The sequence below is a fragment of the Leucoraja erinacea genome, chromosome 37 (genome assembly GCF_028641065.1).
Source record: "Leucoraja erinacea ecotype New England chromosome 37, Leri_hhj_1, whole genome shotgun sequence".
NCBI classification, from domain to species: Eukaryota; Metazoa; Chordata; class Chondrichthyes; order Rajiformes; family Rajidae; genus Leucoraja; species Leucoraja erinaceus.
This window is the reverse complement of record NC_073413.1, coordinates 1,683,459-1,705,276: the sequence shown is the minus strand read 5'-3', so window position 1 is coordinate 1,705,276 and position 21,818 is coordinate 1,683,459. Positions and strand designations below refer to the sequence as shown.

The 21,818-nt window shown below is 45.6% G+C and overlaps 1 protein-coding gene across 2 annotated transcripts in view; it reads right to left on the bottom strand.

The window, feature by feature from the left end:
- micall1a (MICAL-like 1a) overlaps positions 1–21,818 on the bottom strand; it is an 89,535-nt gene that overhangs the window by 38,226 nt on the left and 29,491 nt on the right. For both annotated transcript variants that reach the window (XM_055663011.1, XM_055663012.1), the window contains exons 3-6: positions 14,021–14,162; positions 9,256–9,356; positions 7,851–7,987; positions 3,935–4,755 (exon numbers count right to left, since the gene is read on the bottom strand). In XM_055663011.1, coding sequence (XP_055518986.1) covers positions 3,935–4,755; positions 7,851–7,987; positions 9,256–9,356; positions 14,021–14,162 — 1,201 coding nt within the window. The remainder of the gene's footprint in view (positions 1–3,934; positions 4,756–7,850; positions 7,988–9,255; positions 9,357–14,020; positions 14,163–21,818) is intronic.

Here is a 21,818-nt window from a genome sequence, read left to right as displayed (position 1 = left end):
AAGTTGACGATTACTACTCACCAATTACACTCTCTAAGCCTCTGGGAATATTGAAAATCATTTACACATCTCTTAACCTGCGCCTCAGTGGAAAATATTTTACATTTTTATATTATTATTGCCAACTGTAATAAGCAATTTCTGGAACAATTCCTGACATAGATTTTATAAATCTAAAAAATATATGAGATTTACATTATAGACAATAGACAATAGGTGCAGGAGTAGGCCATTTGGCCCTTCAAGCCAGTACCGCCATTCAATGTGATCATGGCTGATCATCCCCAATCAGTACCCCGTTCCTGCCATCTCCCCATATTTAAGAGCCCTATCTAGCTCTCTCTTGAAAGCATCCAGAGAACTGGCCTCCATCACCCTCTGAGGCAGAGAATTCCACAGACTCACAACTCTCAACTGTGAGAAAAAGTGTTTTCTCGTCTCCGTTCTAAATTGCTTACCCCTTATTCTTAAACTGTGGCGCCTGCTTCTGGACTCCCCCAACATCGGGAACATGTTTCCTGCCTCTAGCGTGTCCAAACCCTTAACAATCTTATATGTTTCAATGAGATGCCCTCTCATCCTTCTAAACTCCAGAGTGTACAAGCCCAGCCGCTCCATTCTCTCAGCATATGACAGTCCCGCCATCCTGGGAATTAACCTTGTAAACCTACGCTGTGCATGATGTAAATTTTATTTATTTTAGATTTATAAAATCTGCAACATAGGAATTTTTTCAGGAATTGGTAGTTAGAGCTGGCAATGATATTATTTGCCTCATTTACTTTGAAGTCCCATCTTCACATTGAGGCAAGTAACAGATATGTAGCTCGATAAATACATGGGGATGAAAGAAATTAAAGTCACCATGATAAAATGAAACATGTTTGGTATATGAATGCCACAGGCTAGATGGGTCACAACCTGCCATGTACAATGGCATGCCTCAATTAACCTATTCTCTTCCAAATAGGAGTATATGCTGCTGAAGAGAACCCTCATCAATTAAAGGTAGACAACATGCTGGAGAAACTCAGCAGGTGAGGCAGCATCTATGGAGCGAAGGAATAGGTGTTGTTTCGGTTCGAGACCCTTCTTCAGACTGATATGGAGGTGGGGGGGCGGGAAGAAGAAAGGAAGAGGCGGAGACAGTGAGCTGTGGGTGAGCTGGGAAGGGGAGGGGAAGGAGGGAGAAAGCAAGGACTACCTGAAGTTAGAGAAGTCAATGTTCATACCGCTGGGGTGTAAACTGCCCAAGCGAAATACGAGTTGCTGTTCCTCCAATTTACGGTGGTCCTCACTCTGGCCATGGAGGAGCCCCAGGACAGAGAGGTCACTCATTTTCCAAATATGTAATTATGTAAATATGTAATTATCTTCAGACCTCAACAGCTTTTTGGAGTGTTTCCAAATTCCTTAATAATTTCAGAAGGAGAGCCTCGACGCGGACCGCCACCTATTCCCTTTCTCGAGAGATGCTGTCTGACCCGTTGTGTTAATGCAGCTTTTTGTGTCGATCTTCTCAAATTCCATTATCTACCGCTACCCCTAATTACTCTAGCTCTAAAGTTATAGCTTCTTCTATCATTAAAAAAAAAGTTAAATAATACAGTACATTACAATAATACAAGCCAAGTATAACTTATTACATTTATTGTACCAATTCATTTTTTAAGCTTTAAAAAGTAAAGAAAGTAAAGAAAAAAAATTGTGATATTGTGAAAAAGTGATCAGAAAGAAAGACCTATTAAGCAAAGAGTTAGGGAAAAAAAGTTAAGAAATAGGCCGTACAAAAGAAAAAAGAGAAAAAGAAACAAAAGCTCTCTCATGAAGACCGAGCAGAAAGGGATATACCAACTTTGTATTTTTCATCCCCCCTTACCAGATCCGGAAACCATTTCTTTTTAAAGTACTGTTGCACCTTGTACTTGTAGTAAGTCGATAAATGCAGATCACGTCTTTTGGAAGTGGTTTGATTTGCCTGCAAGGAGTCGTCTCATATCTTCCAGGTGTAATGTTTCGAACATATTTGAAATCCACATATTTATTGTTGGTATAGGGGCGTTTTTCCAGAATTTAAGTATAAGCTTTTTTCCCCCGTTATTAACCCGTAATTAAATAGATTCTTTTGAAACACAGTTAGTTCAGGGCTGCCTTCCATTGTTCCAAAGACAATCAATTCTGCTTTTGGTATCAATTTTATTTTGAATAATTTTGTAAAGATTTCAAAAATTTCAGTCCAAAATTTTTGAATTTTTATACAAAAAACAAATGAGTGCGCTATAGTATCTTCTTGAGATAGACATTTATCTTCTTCTTCTATCATGAAGGAAATCATTTCTCTCTCTCCACTGTCAATTCCATGAACTTCCTCAGACATCAATTACATTAAATCTTAATCTTTTACACTCAGTCTAGACTACGTACCCTTGCAGTTTAACTTTCCAGGATACTCAACATGTATCAGAATGAGCCTTTATCTTCTTGCATTCAGAAAGAACACAGTGCACCTTACTATCGCAAAGCCATTTCTGTTGGTTGAGTTAATCTAGTATCAATTGCTATGGGTGGAAGAAGCGCGTTCTAACTTCAAGCTTGTCTCTAATCTTTACACTAAGGCCCCTGGTCTTTAACTCTCCATGGAATAGAAACATACTCCCGACCTGTCCCTTTAACTCCATGAATGTATGCTTTGTATCTGGGACTGTGCAGTGCTCCAACCAGCATTCCATACAACTACAGGACAACCCACCTTTTGAAATGAACTCAACATCCTATGCTTTTTCTAAAGTTAATTTTGTACTTGTCGATTATCTTTATTAATTTCTGTACGCCTCCCCGAAAATCTTCCCCCCCTCCCCCCCATCCACAACCCCTGGCCACTCACCATCTCGAGAGCACTCTGACCTATCTTGCAGATGTCTTTACACTTCCCCACAATAAACACCATCTGCCATTTTACCCTTTTCACGCTCAGTTTTCCCTCTCTCTTTTCCTTTTTCACTCTCAGTTTTATCCCCTCTAAGCACCTCACAAGTTCACAAGTTCTAGGAGCAGAATTAGGTCATTCAGCCCATCATGTCTACTCCGCCTTTCAATCGTGGATTCAATCATTCCTAACTGTCACTGTATGTCATGATGTCACTTGCGGGCAGAGCACCAAGGAAAATTCCTTGTATGTGAATACTTGGGCCAATAAACTTATTCATTCATTCATCTATCTCTCCCTCTCAATCCCATTCTCCCGCCTTCTCCCCGTAACCCCTGACACCGTCATGCATGCGAAAACACCACCAGAGCAATTTATTTTAAAAATCCAGTCAAAACTAAAAAGCCAAGGACCCATTACTAACACCTTTGAAAAATTGAATGTCACATCATGTCAATTGGAGCACTAGCCAATGTTCCTGATACTTTTAAACTCCCTATCCAGGCCAATGAGCTGCGTCTAATCTATGCAAACTCATTGCATGTTTTGAGTCATTAATGTAAATGCATTACATAGAAACATAGAAATTAGGTGCAGGAGTAGGCCATTCGGCCCTTCGAGCCTGCACCGCCATTCAATATGATCATGGCTGATCATCCAACTCAGTATCCCGTACCTGCCTTCTCTCCATACCCCCTGATCCCCTTAGCCACAAGGGCCACATCTAACTCCCTCTTAAATATAGCCAATGAACTGGCCTCAACTACCCTCTGTGGCAGAGAGTTCCAGAGATTCACCACTCTCTGCGTGAAAAAAAAAGTCTTCTCATCTCGGTTTTAAAGGATTTCCCCTTTATCCTTAAGCTGTGACCCCTTGTCCTGGACTTCCCTAACATCGGGAACAATCTTCCTGCACCTAGCCTGTCCAACCCCTTAAGAATTTTGTAAGTTTCTATAAGATCCCCTCTCAATCTTCTAAATTCTAGAGAGTATAAACCAAATTACGTACCATTTGCTAGTGCACTGCTCTCCGATCTCGGGACAGATGCTTCATTAGTTCCACTGCCAAAGACGACCCGTGTTCGAGGTACAGGACGTGGTGTTGCCATGGGGGATGTTTTTCTTGGAATAGGAACTGGGAGTGTTTTCAGCTTCTCTTCCAAATCTTCTTTGTTCACTGCAGTCTGATTAGTGTCTGGGGTTTGGCCGCTGCTAGTGGCTGGAGACTCTGAGGTGTTGGGTCCAGGTGCGATGATGTCAGTCTCCATGACCACTGCTTGCTGCTGCTGCTGCTCATTCTGGACAGTGAGCTGGTCAGAGGGTGTCCCTGGCTCCAGCTGCTTAATTAAGCCATTCTCAGTTTGATCATCGTGGACATTATGGTCCGTCGGCCTTTGTGTTTCCTCCTGAATAGGAGGTTCCACCTCAGGTTTTGATATTTCATGGATGTCAATGCTGTTGGAAAGCTCCGAGACTCTGTCGGTAGCAAAATGATAGCTTTTAAAAGGCACTGAGGGTGGTTGATTGCTTCCTGCACTGTACGACTTCTCGCCACTTTCCTCTGCATTTAACTCTGTCGCCGGCAATGGGCCGCGATTGTAGCCTTCTGATGCTCCTGTGGGTACCTGTGCATGGTGCAGTATCCGTGGGCTAGCTGACGGGAGAGGCTGGGCTGGCAGTGACCCTCGGTACAACTGCAGGCTGTGTCCAGACAGAGAACGCTGCGGCTGTCCAGGAACCCGTCCTCGATGGTGCGTACACACAAAGGTGCCCGAATGTGCACCTGCCTTGTAGGCTCCAGGGAGCAGAGTGCTGGAACACTCTTTGCACCTGAAGAAAAAACAGGACAAGAATGATTCCGTCAACACAGCAGATCAAACACTGGTCCATACGCAAGTAGGACATAGAAACATAGAAACATAGAAATTAGGTGCAGGAGTAGGCCATTCGGCCCTTCGAGCCTGCACCGCCATTCAATATGATCATGGCTGATCATCCAACTCAGTATCCCGTACCTGCCTTCTCTCCATACCCCCTGATCCCCTTAGCCACAAGGGCCACATCTAACTCCCTCTTAAATATAGCCAATGAACTGGCCTCAACTACCCTCTGTGGCAGAGAGTTACAGAGATTCACCACTCTCTGTGTGAAAAAAGTTCTTCTCATCTCGGTTTTAAAGGATTTCCCCCTTATCCTTAAGCTGTGACCCCTTGTCCTGGACTTCCCCAACATCGGGAACAATCTTCCTGCATCTAGCCTGTCCAACCCCTTAAGAATTTTGTAAGTTTCTATAAGATCCCCTCTCAATCTCCTAAATTCTAGAGAGTATAAACCAAGTCTATCCAGTCTTTCTTCATAAGACAGTCCTGACATCCCAGGAATCAGTCTGGTGAACCGTCTCTGCACTCCCTCTATGGCAATAATGTCCTTCCTCAGATTTGGAGACCAAAACTGTACGCAATACTCCACGTGTGGTCTCACCAAGACCCTGTACAACTGCAGTAGAACCTCTCTGCTCCTATACTCAAATCCTTTTGCAATGAAAGCTAACATACCATTTGCATTGTATAAGCACAAGGAATAGTAGGTGCTGGAATGTTACATAGAACACCGAGTGCTGGAATAACTCCGAGTCAGGCATCATCTCTGGAGGACATGGATAGGTGACTTTGTTGGGACTCTACAGTCTTCAGTAGGGATTCTGACACAAAACCGCCTATCCACGCCCTCCAGAGATGCTCCCTGGCCAGACTTTGTGTTCTAGGACACTATGTAATTTGGGCATAGAATCGTTCATTATTCCAAAATCAATTCATCCGATTCTGACTCAAACCCTGTCTCTACAAACACCTCCTCCACGATAACACCTCCTCCACAAACCCAGCTGCACTCCAGACACACTAGAAGGGGAGGAAGTGAATTTTCTTCAATTCAATATTTCAGTTTTGTCACTGCATTTATTATTTTTAAATGTTCATGTTTGTCCAATATCCCCACGTTAATAATTCTGCTTTTTTAGGCTGAGCATCACAAGTGTACAGTATAAACTTTTCACCCCAGACTCGGGTTTGTACAAGGGGCCAAATCAAAGTTAATATAACCATAATATAATCAATATAATCCTATTTTCTAAGTTTCTATTTTGTGGAGTTCCCTGCCACAGAGGGCAGTGGAGGCCAAATCACTGGATGGATTTAAGATAGTTAGATAGAGCTCTAGGGTTATTGATTGGGGATGATCAGCCATGATCACAATGAATGGCGATGTTGGCTCGAAGGGCCAAATGGCCTCCTCCCGCACCTATTTTCTATGTTTTCTATGTCTATCAGTCCAATCATGTGCTCTCCTGTGATGGTTAAATCATCTTTCCCCATCTTACATCAGAGGACTGAGTTACTCCAACACTGTTGCAAGAGCAAGGCAGAGGGCGCATACTCTCAACACTCATCATCAGTCCTCTCAACACCCCTCCATGCACTATCTTCAAAGATCGTTAGGTCTGGTGTAGGAAACTTGTCTGAGTGGGAACTGGACCCAGTGTTCAAGCAGCTCCATGCTACCCAGAGTGGAATAGTTTGATTAGTGTTCTGCTGAATGTCCTCTATCATCCTCTATCATCCCTCCACTCCACCGGTAGTTTTGCAATTTATAGGATACACGGCATCAATTCACAATGATTCAATGGTTTTGCAATTACCAAGAGGGACAAAAAAAATCATGGGAGCAGGAACAAATGCCACCACCTCCTACAGAGTAAACATGGAATGGTAGATGGTATAGGCAACAGACAATAGGTGCAGGAGTAGGCCATTTGGCCCTTCGAGCCAGCACCGCCATTCAATGTGATCACGGCTGATCATCCCCAATCGGCACCCCGTTCCTGCCTTCTCCCCATATCCCCTGACTCCGCTATTTTTAACAGCCCTATCTAGCCCTCTCTTGAAAGCAACCAGAGAACCTGCCTCCACCGCCCTCTGAGGCAGAGAATTCCACAGACTCACCACTCTCTGTGAGAAAAAATGTTTCCTCATCTCCGTTCTAAATGGCTTACTCCTTATTTTTAAACTGTGGCCCTGGTTCTGGACTCCCCCAACATCGGGAACATGTTTCCTGCCGCTAGTGTGTCCAAGCCTTATATGTTATAACAATCTTATATGTTTCAAGTGTATGGCCATGATATTATCACCTTATCCTCACGACAAGTCGCCAGCATTACACCTGTTAATGTTCTAAACAATGAGTGCTGTTGTGACTGATTTCACAGCAGGTACACGCCACTAAGTGGTCTTGCTCAGGAAGTAGCTCACTGACATGTTGTACAGTTAAGGAGATAATGGCATAGCCATACCCACAGCCATTCCATTTGCTCTGTAGGAGGTAATGGCATTTCTTCTTGATCCATTGTAGACCATGAGCCAACAACATTGTCACAAGGCAGTTACTTATAAAATTCCTAGGTGGACAAAAATGCTGGAGAAACTCAGCAGGTGAGTGAGGCAGGATCTATGGAGCGAAGGAAATAGGCGACGTTTCAGGTCGAGACCCTTCTTCAGACAATCGTTTGTACTCAATCTAGCAACAATGTAGTCTGTTAATATGTAGCCAGGTCGAGGTGGTATGTGAATTGAAGGTGATATTGCTCCCATGATTTTTGACCCTCTCGATGAATGCGGTACTGTTGAGAATCTTTGTGAATTGTTGCTGCCTTCCGTATATATATTTTTAACACTGTACAGGTGGAGTGGAGGGGTGAAGGTGGTAGAGGGCGTCCAGCAGAACACAAATCAAACTGCTCTACTCTGGATGGCATGGAGTTGCTTGAACACTGGATCTAGTTACGCACTTGGATGAGTCTCCCACGTGAGACGCCTGCTGAGCTTTGACGACAGCAGAGAGATGCACAGCTTCTTGTTGCTTCACCTTACCTGAAGCAGTTGCGGTGGTAAAGTTTCCCATCCACCAGGTATCTCTGCACCAAGTGAACGTGCTTGCTGCAAATTGCACATGTGCTGCTCAGGGTGTTCCTCTTGGACCTCTCCTCAGTTGCCACCGGGAACTCACTCTGGGGGATAATAAAAATGCAATTACAGCTTAGAGAGACACAGTGTGGACACAGGCCCTCCTGCGCACCGAGAACACGCTGACCCTCGATCACCCCTTCACATTAGTTCAAAGCTATCCCACTTTTGCTACACATGGGGAGGGGGTGGAAGTGATTTTTTACAGAGGGCCAATTAACCTACATACCCACATCTCTTTGGGATGTGGGAGGAAAACAAAGCACCCGGAGCAGATTATTATCTCAATGCGGTTAGGTTGGGTTAGGTAAGGGGGAGGTGCAGCGAGACCTGTGTGTCCTTGTACACTGGTCACTGAAAGTTGGCGTGCGGGTACAGCAGGCAGTGAAGAAAGCTAATGGAATATTGGCCTTCATAACAAGAGGGTTTCAGTATAGGAGTAAAGAGGTTACTGACAATACTCCGCCATGGCTCCTGCATAAAGAGGAATGCCAGTCTTGCAAATAACCATGCCACAGTATGGATTGCTATGGTAACATATGGTATGGTGGTCCCAGAAGCTTCTGCAAGCACACAGATATCACACCAACTCTATAGACTAATAGAAAATAGGTGCAGGAGTAGGTCATTCGGCCCTTCGAGCCTGCACCGCCACTCAATATGATCATGGCTGATCATCCAACTCAGTATCCTGTACCTGCCTTCTCTCCTTACCCCCTGATCCCTTTAGTCACAAGGGCCACATTTAACTCCCTCTTAAATATAGACAATGAACTGGCCTCAACTAGCTTCTGTGGCAGAGAGTTCCAGAGATTCACCACTCTCTGTGTGAAAAATGTTTTTCTCATCTAAAGAATTTCCCATTTATCCTTAAACTGTGACCCATTGTCCTGGACTTCCCCAACATCGGGAACAATCTTCCTGCATGTCTACGTCCCTCTCCTCAGTCATGAGTGCCTCTTACACCCGGCATTAATCATTGGCAGCTTCACTTCCTTGGACCAAGCATAATTTCCAGCATCTACAGGAGCACCCCTCAGAGATTCCTTCTCTTAACCACTCCCTCGTCTTCTTCCCCACCAAATCCAACCCGTTTCATGCCCACATCTCACTTTTGGGCTCAGCCTTTTTCCTTTCTCCATTACCATCTCTTTGAAAACCCCCAAATCAGTTTTCTATGGAAATATAATTGATTGCTGTTAATAGTCCCAACAAGATATCAGTCAGTCAATGTTTAAAATGAGTAACGTTATTTCCACGATAGTTAAGGTCACCCAAAACAGCTGAAGAGTCACATGACCAACAGACGTACATGCGGTGAGAGGACTTGTTTGTTCACAGTGAGCACTTTCTTAACTGACGGCTCTGATGGTGATAATCCAGCTGGTCTCTTCATGGAGGGGGTAACACCAGCTGCAGAGAGAAAGCAATGTGACAGTGAGCCTTCAACATCGCAACAGACTAATCAACGGCCACCGCTTGCCTCCCACACTGGGATCCATGGCTAGCAGCGGAACGCAGTAGATAGGACTGTTCGGTACTTTTGTCGGCACCAACACGTGCCGACACTTGAGTATTGCCCAGGTCAGGGTTCAGCAACCTTGTACTGCATAGGGGCCAGGGCGCGTGTCTGTGAGCAGATGGCGGACCACATCTATTACGTGTACACATGGATCCCGCCCCCATCCCACCCCAGATGGCAGGCATCAAATCGCGTGTTCACAGAAGGTGCGCAGCCGTGCCGGCGGCTTTGCCCAGGATGTGGTTACGGGGAAAAAAATCCGCCTGCGGGCCGGATGATGTCGGGTTGCGGGCCACATTCGGCACGGGGGCCTTAGGTTGACGACCCCTGGCCTAGGTTGTATGCAAAACAAAGCATTTCACTCTGCCGAGGTACCCAAGATACGTGCGACAAGAATGTTTCATTCATTCCTTCTATCCTTACATTTGTTTGGCCAGGTTAATTGTTTCTAAATGGAAACAGTTCACCCAGCAGGGGCATAAAATGCTGGAGTAACTCAGCTGTCTAGGCAACATCTCTGGAAGACATCGCTAGGTCAGAAGTTCCCGACCTGAAACGTCACCTATCCATGTCTTCTACAAATGTCGCCTGACCCGCTGACTTACTAAAGCACTTTGAGACTTAAAAAAAAATTCAGCACCTGCAGTTCCTTGTGTCTACATTTCACTCACTAAAGAATGGAGATCACTAGAACAGCAAATGGTGGCAGTAATCTATAGGTCCCCAAAGATAAGACACAAAAAGCTGGAGGGACAGGCAGCATCTCTGGAGAGAAGGAATGGGCGACGTTTCGGGTCGAGACCCTTATCCAGACTGGTTAGGGATGAATGTCTATAGGTCCCCAGTCTGTTACTACTTGATTACATTGCAATATTATTCAAACACTATATACTGCCTCAGGAGCTTCACTAACATTCTTAGGAAACGAGATGCAAAACAATGCAGGAGGGCAGCAATAGTTCCATGAGCAATAAGGAATTCAAGTCCAGTATTTTTGACACTTGCTGCTCGGAGCGCAACAGTGAACAGTGGAAGGTGTCATTCTGCACCAGATCAAGATCTCATCTGTATTTTCAAGGCGTTGCAAAAGATTGAAGTAAAACAGGGAGCTACAGTCATAGTAGCTCAGTGCAGGAAGCAGATATTCAACCAGACATTTCTGAAAAGCCACATGTCCTTTCAATTTTTTTTCTCCTACAGATATTCATCTATTTTGTTTCTAAAGGTCACAAACTAATCTATCTTTTCCTCTTGTCAGGAGTGCAAACTAAATGCCGTTGAGAATTAAAGAATGCTAATGGCCTGAAGAATGTTAACACACAACAGACTCGATGCTGCGGTCTTGAAGCATACCAAGGTGGATACATCTCCAAGTGTATCCTAGGGCATATTGCGGAAAATAAGGGCATAAACTGCAGGGTCAGCGTTGAAGATACTTGCATCGTCTTTAGCCACGAGTGAGTTCCCAGAAGTCTAGAGGAAGGGCTAATATTGTGCCTTTATTTGAAAAGGGTGCAACAAGAAGCCAGGGAAGCTACAGGCCAGTGAGCCTGACATCAGTGGTGGGAAAGTTACTGGAGGGGATAGTGAGGGACTAGGATTTGGAAAGACAAGGACTGATCACAGATAGTTATTGTGTCTCACAAATGTGATTGGTTTTTTTTTTGAAGAGCTGATGAAGAGGATTGTTGAGTGGATATTTAGCAAGGCCTTTGAGATAGACACAAAATGCTGGAGTAACTCAGCGGGACAGGCAACATCCCTGGATAAAAGGAATGGGTGACGTCTTGGGTCGAGACCCTTCTTCAGACCCTTGTCTGGAAGATTAGAATCCATCGGATCCAGGGTGCTCTAACCTACTGGATCCAAAAGTGACAGTGGAAGGAGTCAGAGAGCAGTAGTGGAGGGTTGTTTTTCCAGATTAGAGGCCTGTGACCAGTGATATGCCACAGGGATCGATGCTGGGTCCACTATTGTTTGTCATTTATATTAACCATTTGGATGACAACATTAACACACTAAGTTTGCAGATGACACCAAAAATCGGTGGTATGGTGGATAGTGAAGGTGGTTATTTAGGATCTTGACCGCTGGGAAAGTGGACTAAGATTCAAGATTCAATTTAATTGTCATTTGGACCCCTTGAGGTCCAAACGAAATGCTGTTTCTGTAGCCATACATTACAAACAAATAGACCCAAGACACAACATAATTTACATAAACATCCATCACATTGCTGTGATGGAAGGCCAAAAAAACTTATCTCTCCACTGCACTGCACTAAAGAATGTCAGATGGGATTCAACTTGTTCCAGTGTAAGGTGCTACACTTTGCTGAGTTAAACCAGAACAGGGACTTGCACAGGAAATGGTGGGGTCCTGGAGAGAGTTGTGGAACATAACGACCTAGGGGTACAGGTATACCGTTCCATGAAGATGGTGACGCAAGTAAACAGGGTGGTGAAGGCAGCATTTGGAATGCTTATGTACATCGGTCAGGGTGATAAGTATAGGAGTTAGGATGTCATGTTACAACTGTACAAGTGAAACCACACCAGGAGTATTGCATGCAGTCCTGACTATAGGAAGGAAGATAGACAAAAATGCTGGAAAAACTCAGCGGGTGAGGCAGCATCTATGGAGCAAAGGAAATAGGCAACGTTTCGGGTCGTTAAGGATATCATTAAGCTGTAAAGGGCGCAGGGAAGATTCACTAACAGGACTGGAGGGCTTGAGTTATATGGTGGGGCTGGATAGGCTGAGACATCTTTCCCTTGAGCTTAGGAAACTGAGGCAGCATAAGAGGTGCAGATAGGGTGAATAATCAGTCTTTTCCTCCAGAGAAGGGGAGTCTAAAACTAAAGGGCACAGATTGAAACCAAGAGGGGAATGATTTAAAAGGACACCTGAAGGGTCAACACAAAGGGTATTTGAGATATATGGAACTGCCAGAGAAAGTTGTAGAAGTGGGTAGGACTATAATGTTCAAATATATTTAGACAGGTCACATCAGCACCTTCTACTTTCTGAGAAGATTACGGAGAGTCGTTATGTCAAGGAAGACTCTCTCTAACTTCTACAGGTGCACAGTAGAGAGTATGCCGACTGGTTGCATCGTGGCTTGGTTCGGCAACTTGCGCGCCCAGGAGCGGAAAAGACTACAAAAAGTAGTAAACACTGCCCAGTCCATCATCGGCTCCGATCTCCCGTCCATCGAGGGGATCTATCGCAGTCACTGCCTCAAAAAGGCTGGCAGCAACATCAAGGACCCACACCATCCTGGCCACACACTCATCTCCCCGCTACCTTCAGGTAGAAGGTACAGGAGCCTGAAGACTGCAACGTCCAGGTTCAGGAACAGCTACTTCCCCACAACCATCAGGCTATTAAACTCAACTCAAACAAAACTCTGAACATTAATAGCCCATTATCAGTTTATTTGCACTTTATCTGTTTTATTTATTCAGGTGTGTATATATTTATACAATGGTATATGTACACACTGATAGAAACATAGAAACATAGAAATTAGGTGCAGGAGTAGGCCATTCGGCCCTTCGAGCCTGCACCGCCATTCAATATGATCATGGCTGATCATCCAACTCAGTATCCCGTACCTGCCTTCTCTCCATACCCCCTGATCCCCTTAGCCACAAGGGCCACATCTAACTCCCTCTTAAATATAGCCAATGAACTGGCCTCAACTACCCTCTGTGGCAGAGAGTTCCAGAGATTCACCACTCTCTGCGTGAAACTCTGTTCTGCATTCATGCCTTCTATATTCTGTTGTGCTGAAGCAAAGCAAGAATTTCATCGTCTTATCTGGGACACATGACAATAAACTCTCTTGAATCTTGAAGGAAAGATTTGCAGGGACATGGGCCAAATAAGAGTCGCTCAAATAGACAACTTGCCTCAAGGGGTTGATTTTTCTGTTGTATGACTCAAAATGCACAAAGTGTGTAAACCATTTATCAAGGAACTTAAAATAATGTTTGCAGTAAGAAACATAGAAGAAAAAAAACCAACCAGCCACAGCCTGCAAGTCTTGCCTGCAGCCTGACAACAGAAAAACAGCCCCCAGCTGACAGTTATTGGAGACAGCAGTGTGGGAGGGACACAGAGAGCAACAATCTCCATGTTACAGGGGCCACAACGTCTCCTATTTAGAATATTAATAACTCCTTACAGCCTGCAAGCTTATTCCGTCAGTTTTGACTCTAGTTTCATTGATAGCTTTTAGTTCCAAAGTTTTTTGATCCTTTGAATATCAGCGGGATTCCTACCAACTTTTACCTTGTTATATTGCAGCATGCATTCAGCCTTCCTGGACCACATTGGCTGCTGCTGGGTGACTGAAACCCGTGATAACATGAGGTGCCTGTACAGCACCAAAACCTTCTTTTGGAAGGTGTCTTGACTATATAACTTTGAGCTGAACTGCTTCGTTTGATAAAACCGCTCACTACATATACAACCTTTCAGGCTATTTAACGGAAACTATTACAAAATAGAATTGCTATTCCAAAGCGGCTGGGGTGGGCTGGCTCCGTACCGTGGTTCTGGTTAGTGAAGTAGTTGTAGAGCTGAGATACATAGGTCAGGATGCTGAGCCGATCAGGAACGCGCATCGCCACCATATCCTCTGCGTCCAACAGCGCGGGGATTCCCAGCTCCTGCTCTGCCACTTCAAACGCCTATGGAGACACAAAGACACGTCATCAAAATGCAGGAAGGAAATGCAGATGCTGGTTTACACCAAAGATAGACACAAATTGCTGGAGTCACTCAGCGGGCCAGGCAGCATCCCTGGAGAGATGGAATGGGTGATGTTTCGGGGTCGAGACCCTTCTTCAGATGAATGTCAGCGGAAGACTTGCCCCTTGGATTTGGTGAAATTGTTAAACTGCGTACTAAATGCAAACTTTCTCTGGCACAAAAGTCATAGTAACCGTTGCCAAATCATTTGAAGCACCAATTAAACGCAAGTACCACAGTTGCATATCCTTAATGATGGAGATGGCAATAATGTATACAATGGCTAATTGCAATACCAGGTTAAAACTCTTAAATCTGATGTAAGCATTTGCTAAGATGTGTGACAAAACCAATTTAAACCCTGCTTAGTTTAACTAGCGGATTATAAATAACGCCTATGGAGACACAAAGACACTTCATCAAGATGTGGGAAGGAACTGCAGATGCTGGTTTACACCGAAGATAGACACAAATTGCTGGAGTCACTCAGCGGGTCAGGCAGTATCTCTGGAGAAAAGGAGTAGGTGATGTATCTGTGATGGAACCCTTCTTCAGATTGAATGTAGAGGTGGGAGGAAATAAATTGCAGGCGAGGATAGGCCAAAACAAATCAGGGCCGGCAACAGTTGACCTCGGGAAGGGTGGAGCCCACAATGGCCCATTGTTGGCTGGGGAAGAAGTGATAACAAGAAAGATACAAGGATGCGACCAGTGGAACAGGAAGGGTGAGTATGGTGGGGAAGAAAGGATGGAGGGAGGGAGGGGATACAGGAGTTACTTGAAATTAGAGAAATCAACTCTCATACCTGGGGTGTAAGCTGCTCAATTGCTATTCCCCCAATTTGCATCAGGCCTCACTCTGACGGTAGAGGCCCAGGACAGAAAGGTAAGTATGGGAATGGGGATAGGAGTTAAAATGTTCATAAAGGTGCGGAGTGATTAAGGAACAGCATGGATTGCACCTTCCCAGTACATCACCTCTATGCATGTTCTCTAGGCATGCTGCCAGGCCTGTCCAAGGACCCTTCTTCAGAAAATAGACAGGTGACATTTTGGGTCACGATCCTTCTTCAGAAGATGGGTCCTGACCTGAAACATCACCTATCCGCGTCCTCCAGAGATGTTGCACGACTCACTGAGTTACTCCAGCACTTTGTGTCTTTTTTGTATTGTATTGTATTGTATTCAAATTTATTGTCATTGTCTCAATTTGAGACAACGAAATGAATTTCCCTTACAGGCAGTATCATAAAAAAATCACAAAAAAATAATAAAAATAAATAATAAATAAATAATACAACATATTAAAAATAAAATTGAAATTGAATTAAAAACTTAAAAATTTTTAAAAAGCACAAACACAGAAAGTCCACGACACAACATAACATAAATGGCACCCAGGTGAGGACGGCACCATAGTCCAGCCAGCCTCCCCTCCGTGTTCATCCGTGGTCGGGGCCTTCCGAGCACCCGCAGTCGCCGCCCCGGGTGGCCCGATGTTCAGGCCCTCACGCCGGGCTGGTGGAACGCCGACGCCGAACCCCGACGGTGAGCATCTTCCTCCTCAGCGGCCCGGACCTCCTGATCAGCCTCCCGCTGCCGGAGTCTGCAGCTCCTGAGTCCGCAGGCCGAGCCGGGCAGAGTCGCAGGACCCCGCGCTGTCCATCAGCGTCGCCCGCGTTGGGAGCTCCGCAAACCGCAGCTCCATGATGTTGGTGCAGCAGGTCCAGCAATCCGGGCTCCAGACGGCGACCCCCGGTAAGGCATCGCCAGCCCCGCGATGTTTCAGCGCTGTCCCGCCGCTGCTGGAGCTCCGGTCGATCCCGGCAGGGATTCCTTTTTACTTATGAACTGGTGTTCAGTTTCAACCTTTCAAAATGATGTTTACTCTTTCATTTACATGGTGCCCGTCACATCCTCAATATGGCCCAAAGCTATTCCCAGCCAACGAAGTACCTTTGCAGCACAAAGGGGCACAAAATGCTGCAGTAACTCAGTGGGCCAAGCAGCATCTCTGGAGAACATGGGTAGGTGATGTTTCGGTTCGGGACCCTCCTTCCTTGCCCTGTGTTCTACATTGGCTGTCATGGGCCGGCACCAGCTGGCCCACGCTCTGTCTCAGCCGCAGCTCTCCAGATGCACCGTGCAGCGGTAGAAGGCTCCTGCGATGCGCCCTAGAGCCGAGCGACCAATGGATCTGGAGGGGTGCAGTCAAGGGCAACCCGGCGGGGATCCCCGAGTATGAATGTTTAGAGGGATATGGGCGTTATCTTGCTTCTATTCAAACTTGCCAGTAGTCTTTCACAGCATTTATACTCTGTTTTGTGTAACTGATGATACAAATCCTTCTACTCCCCAAGTTCAGAACGAAAAGTCAAAATCAGAACACTGGCCCTTCCGCATAAATCACTCATGACACCCCATCTAAGCTAGTCCCATTTGTTCGTGTTTGGCCCATATACATCTCTCTAAACAATTGTGGAATCTCTGCATCAGAGGGCGGTGGATGCAGATTCTCTGGATGCTTTCAAGAGAGAGCTAGATAGGGCTCTTAAAAATAGCGGAGTCAGTGGATATGGGGTGAAGGCAGGAATGGTGTACTGATTGGGGATGATCAGCCATGATCACATTGAATGGCGGTGCTGGCTTGAAGGGCCGAATGGCCTCCTCCTGCACCTATTGTCTATTTCCTATCTATGCACCTGCTTTTTAAATGTTGCTAGACCAAGTGGGACCCGTCCCCCAACGTGGGGGGGGGGAGCGCGGTGTCGCCGTTCGCCCCGTGGGGGGGGGGGTGGGGTGCAGGGTGCGGGCAACTCGTTCCATACACCAACCACGCTTGTATGGAGAAAGGTGCTCCTCAGGTTCCTATTAAATGTTTCCCCTCCCACCTTAAACCTACACACTCTAGTTCTTAATTCGCCTACTCTGGGACTAAGATTCTGGATTCACCCTCTCTATTCCCCTCACAATTTTTTGCCACTATAATACCCCTCCTCAGCCTTCTGCGTGCCTCGCCTGCTTCTCATCTACCTACGTTTTGCGGAGCTCCCAACGCTGGCGGCGCCGATCAACAACGTGGGGTCCTGCGACTCTGCCCAGTTCGACCTGCGGACTCGGGAGCTGCGGACTCCGGCTGCGGGAGGCGGCTGATCGGGAGGTCCGGGCCGCTGAGGAGGAGGATGTTCACCGTCGGGGTTCGGCGTCGGCATTCCACTAGCCCGGCGTGAGGGCCTGAACATCGGGCCATCCGGGGCGGCGACTGCGGGTGCTCGGAAGGCCCTGACCACGGATGAACATCTGGGAAGATCGGAGGGGAGGCTGGCTGCACAATGGTGCCTTCCTCACCTTGGTGCCACTGTGTTGTGTTGTGTCGTGGACTTTCTGTGTTTGTGCTTTTTTTTAAATTCTATTTTATTTTTTTAATGCGTTTTAATATTTATTATTTATTTATTTTTATGATACTGACTGTAAAGGGAAATTCATTTTGTTGTCTCTAATTGAGACAATGACAATAAATTTGAATACAATACAATACAATACAATTTAGGCCCTTGAGTCCTGACAACACCCTCGTAAATCTTCTCTGCACTTTTTTCAGCGTAAAGGGCTGTCCCACTTGGGCAACCTAATCCGCGAGTTCTGGCAAGTTTGCCCTCGACTTATACTCGCAGCATGGTCGATACGAGGTCGTAGGAGGTCTTTGTAACTCTCCTTCATGCTCAAGAGTAGTCCCCGTGTACTCGAGGCCTCAGCTAGGCCGCAACATATTTTTCAGCATGTCGAAAAATGCACGCGAGTAAAAAAAGGTCGCCATGGAAAAACATCGATGCTTTTTTTACTCGTAGGTTTAGTCGAAGTAGGTCGTAGTAGGTCGGCATGTTAGTCGTAGGTAATCGAGGGTAGTCGAAGGTAGTCGTAGATAATCTTTATCATAGTCGAAGGGAGATCGAAGGAAATCGAAGGAGGTCGTCTTCACTCTCCACTATTCGGTGTCCAATTTTCCCGAAGTTAGTCGTAGCTAGTCGAAGCTAGTTTTCAACATAGTCTAAGGAGGTCTTCAACATGACACTTTTTCCAAACTCTCCTAAACTCGCCTAATCGCCATGAGGTTGGCCAAGTGAGACAGCCCCTTAATGGTACTTTTCCAAAAGTGGGGTGATCAAAATTGAACACAATAACTCTATGAGAGACATAAAAAGCTGGAGTAGCTGAGCTTTTAAGAATGAACTGCAGATGCTGGAATATCGAAGGTAGATAAAAATGCTGGAGAAACTCAGTGGGTGAGGCAGCATCTATGGAGTAACTGAGCGGGTCAGGCAGCATCTCTGGAGGAAAGGAATAGGCGGCGTGCAGTCACAGGTCCCAAAGTGCTCGTCCACTGACACTTCTGTCACTTGCCGGCCCCAATTCCTGAAGAGCAGGTCAGGCTTTGCCCGATCCCTTGCAAAGCCCTCACTACACATTGCTTGAGGAAAATTTCCTGAACGTTATTGACAAATCCTATCCCATCTAAACCCTGAACACTTTGCAGTCAAAGTCTATTTTCGGAAAGTTAAAATCCTCAACTATGAAAATCCAATTAGTCTTGCAGCTGTCGTCAACCTCGAGGCAATCCTCTAATTCCTGTCTGACCACTTGTGAAGCTAGAGTACAATCCCAACAACGTGATCACAAAGATATTAAGCACCCCGAAAGCCCCAAAATTCACTCATAAATTGAATCGCCGTTGTATGACAAAGGCTGGAGTCATCAGCCAGGTGACAAGGTCACCCTCGTGCATTGAGATCAACATAGCACACAATTCACTGGAGGGAGAGACCAAAGTCTGTTGGGACTTTGGCACGGTTTCTGACATCCTGATCAGCTGGTTAATGGCAGATCGGATGATCCGAAGATAGACACGAAAATGCTGGAGCAACTCAGCGGGACTGGCAGCATCTGTGGAGAGAAGGAATGGGTGACATTTTGGATCGAGACCCTTCTTCAGACCCGAAACGTCGCCCATTCCTTCTCTCCAGAGATGCTGCCTGTCCCACCGAGTTACTCCAGCATTTTATGTCTATCTTCGGTTTAAACCAGCATCTGCAGTTCAGTCCTACACAGGTTGGGTATGCACGGTGTTCTATTTATAAGACGATGACTAATTCTCAATTACAGCTTTGCTAAATTCATCCTTATTTGTTTTTAATCTTGACCTGTTACCATCCTCTTTTACATTCCAGTTTCATTCTCACTTTCATCCAATTTATGGTCTACCACCCTACTAAAAATTTCCTTTTATCCTTTACTAAATTAATCCAAAACCTTGCATGTGCATGCTTAAAATTTAGTTCAACGTCTGATCAAAGACCATTGTCCTGAAACATTAACTATTTTGTTCTTCAGCATTTTCTCTTTTGATTACAGTCTTGATACCATGTCAAATCCAAGCTTTCATTTTCCTATAATAATCTTTGCAGCTAATCATTCTCCAACATGCCACAGCTCTTAAAACCTTGTTGCTAAAAGCCAGTTTCAGTTATGATAACGGCACTGGCAGACTGTTCAAAATTGGTCTGCTAACATCCTTCAGTCCACAATGTCTGTGTCAGACATGATGTCAAGTTTAGTTTAGTTTAGAGATATAGCGTGGAAACATTCTTGCTGTTGTGTGAGTGCAGCGTAGGTTTACAAGGTTAATTCCCGGGATGGCGGGCCTGTCATATGCTGAGAGTTTGAAGCAGCTGGGCTTGTACTCTCTGGAGTTTAGAAGGATGAGAGGGATTCTTATTGAAACATATAAGATTGTTAAGGGTTTGGACACGCTGGAGGCAGGAAACATGTTCCCGATGTTGGTGGAGTCCAGAACCAGGGGCCACAGTTTAAGAATAAGGGGTAAGCCATTTAGAACGGAGACGAGGAAACACTTTTTCTCACAGAGAGTTGTGAGTCTGTGGAATTCTCTGCCTCAGAGGGCGGTGGAGGCCGGTTCTCTGGATGCTTTCAAGAGAGTTAGATAGGGCTCTTAAAAATAGCGGAGTCAGGGGATTATGGGGAAAAGGCAGGCACGAGGTACTGATTGGGGATGATCAGCCATGATCACATTGAATGGCGGTGCTGGCTCGAACAGCCGAATGGCCTACTCCTGCACCTATTGTCAGGGCCACGCAGGTCATGGGGAGAACGTACAAACTCCGTACAGGCAGCACCCGTAGTCGGGATCGATCCGGGGTCCCCGGCGTTGCATTCGCTGTAAGGCAGCAACTCTACTGCTACGCCACCATGACCGCACACAACACCCTTTGTGTAAAATACTTGTCACACACATCTCCTTTAAACTTTCTCTCTCCAATCATAAAGCTATGCCCTCTAGTCCTTTGACATTTCCACCCTGGGAAAATGTTCTGACTGTCTATGCTCTCTATGCCGCTCGTAATCGTATATACTTCTACCAGGTCTCATCTCAACATTTGACGTTCCAGGGAAAACAATCCAAGTTTGTGCAACCTCTCCTTATAGCTCATACCCTTGAATCCAGGCAGCATTCTGGTAGACCTCTTCTGCATCTTCTCCACATCCTTCTTGTACTGTGGACGAGCAGATATCTGTTGTCCTTAAGCGGTCTGCTCTACTTTGACTCTGCTCTGAGGAAGTTAATTATAACCTCATTCTGTTGTGTGTGTGTCCATGAATGTGTCAATATCGACTTGACCTTAGCCTCTGAATGTGGACAGGCAAGAATCCTCCGATTCTTGCAGCTGACAGCATTCCATCGACAGACTCTAGCAACCACAGTCCCTTGTGTCTCTATGATCTTTTACAGGCTTGTGGGTTAAGACTGAAGTGTGAAATGAACCCTGTCAGGTAGTTAGCAATGGTTTCAATTTAAATACTACCTCTTACAGATTAACACTGACCAGTTCCTTCCTGTGTCCAAATAAATAGGACAGAACTAACCCATAATAATAAATAATATTTACATTTTAAAACCAGATTCAAAATACACTGTTGTTACTGTGTAAGAAGGAACTGCAGATGCTGGTTTAAACTGAACATAAAAAGCTGGGTAGTAGACAAAAATGCTGGAGAAACTCAGCAGGTGAGGCAGCATCTATGGAGCGAAGGAAATAGGCAACGTTTTGGGCCAAAACCCTTTTTCAGACTGATGTGAGGGGAGGAAGAGAAGAAAGGAAGACGAGGAGCCAGTGGGCAGAGGGAGAGCTGAGAAGGGGAGGAGACAATAAGGACTAGCTGAAATTAGAGAAGTCAACGTTCATACCGCTGGGGTGCAGACTACCCAAGCGAAATATGAGATGCTGCTCCTCCAATTTACAGTAGTCCTCACTCTGGCCATGGAGGAGGCCCAGGACAGAGAGGTCGGATTTGGAATGGGAGGGGGAGTTGAAGTGCTGAGCCACCGGGAGATCAGGTTGGTTATTGCGAACTGAGTGGAGGTGTTCGGCGAAGCAATCGCCAAGCCTACACTTGGTCTCACCGATGTAGAGCAGCTGACATCTAGAGCAGCGGATACAATAGATGAGGTTGGAGGAGATGCAGGTGAACCTCTGCAGCACCTGGAAAGACTGCTTGGGTCCTTGAATGGAGTCAAGGGG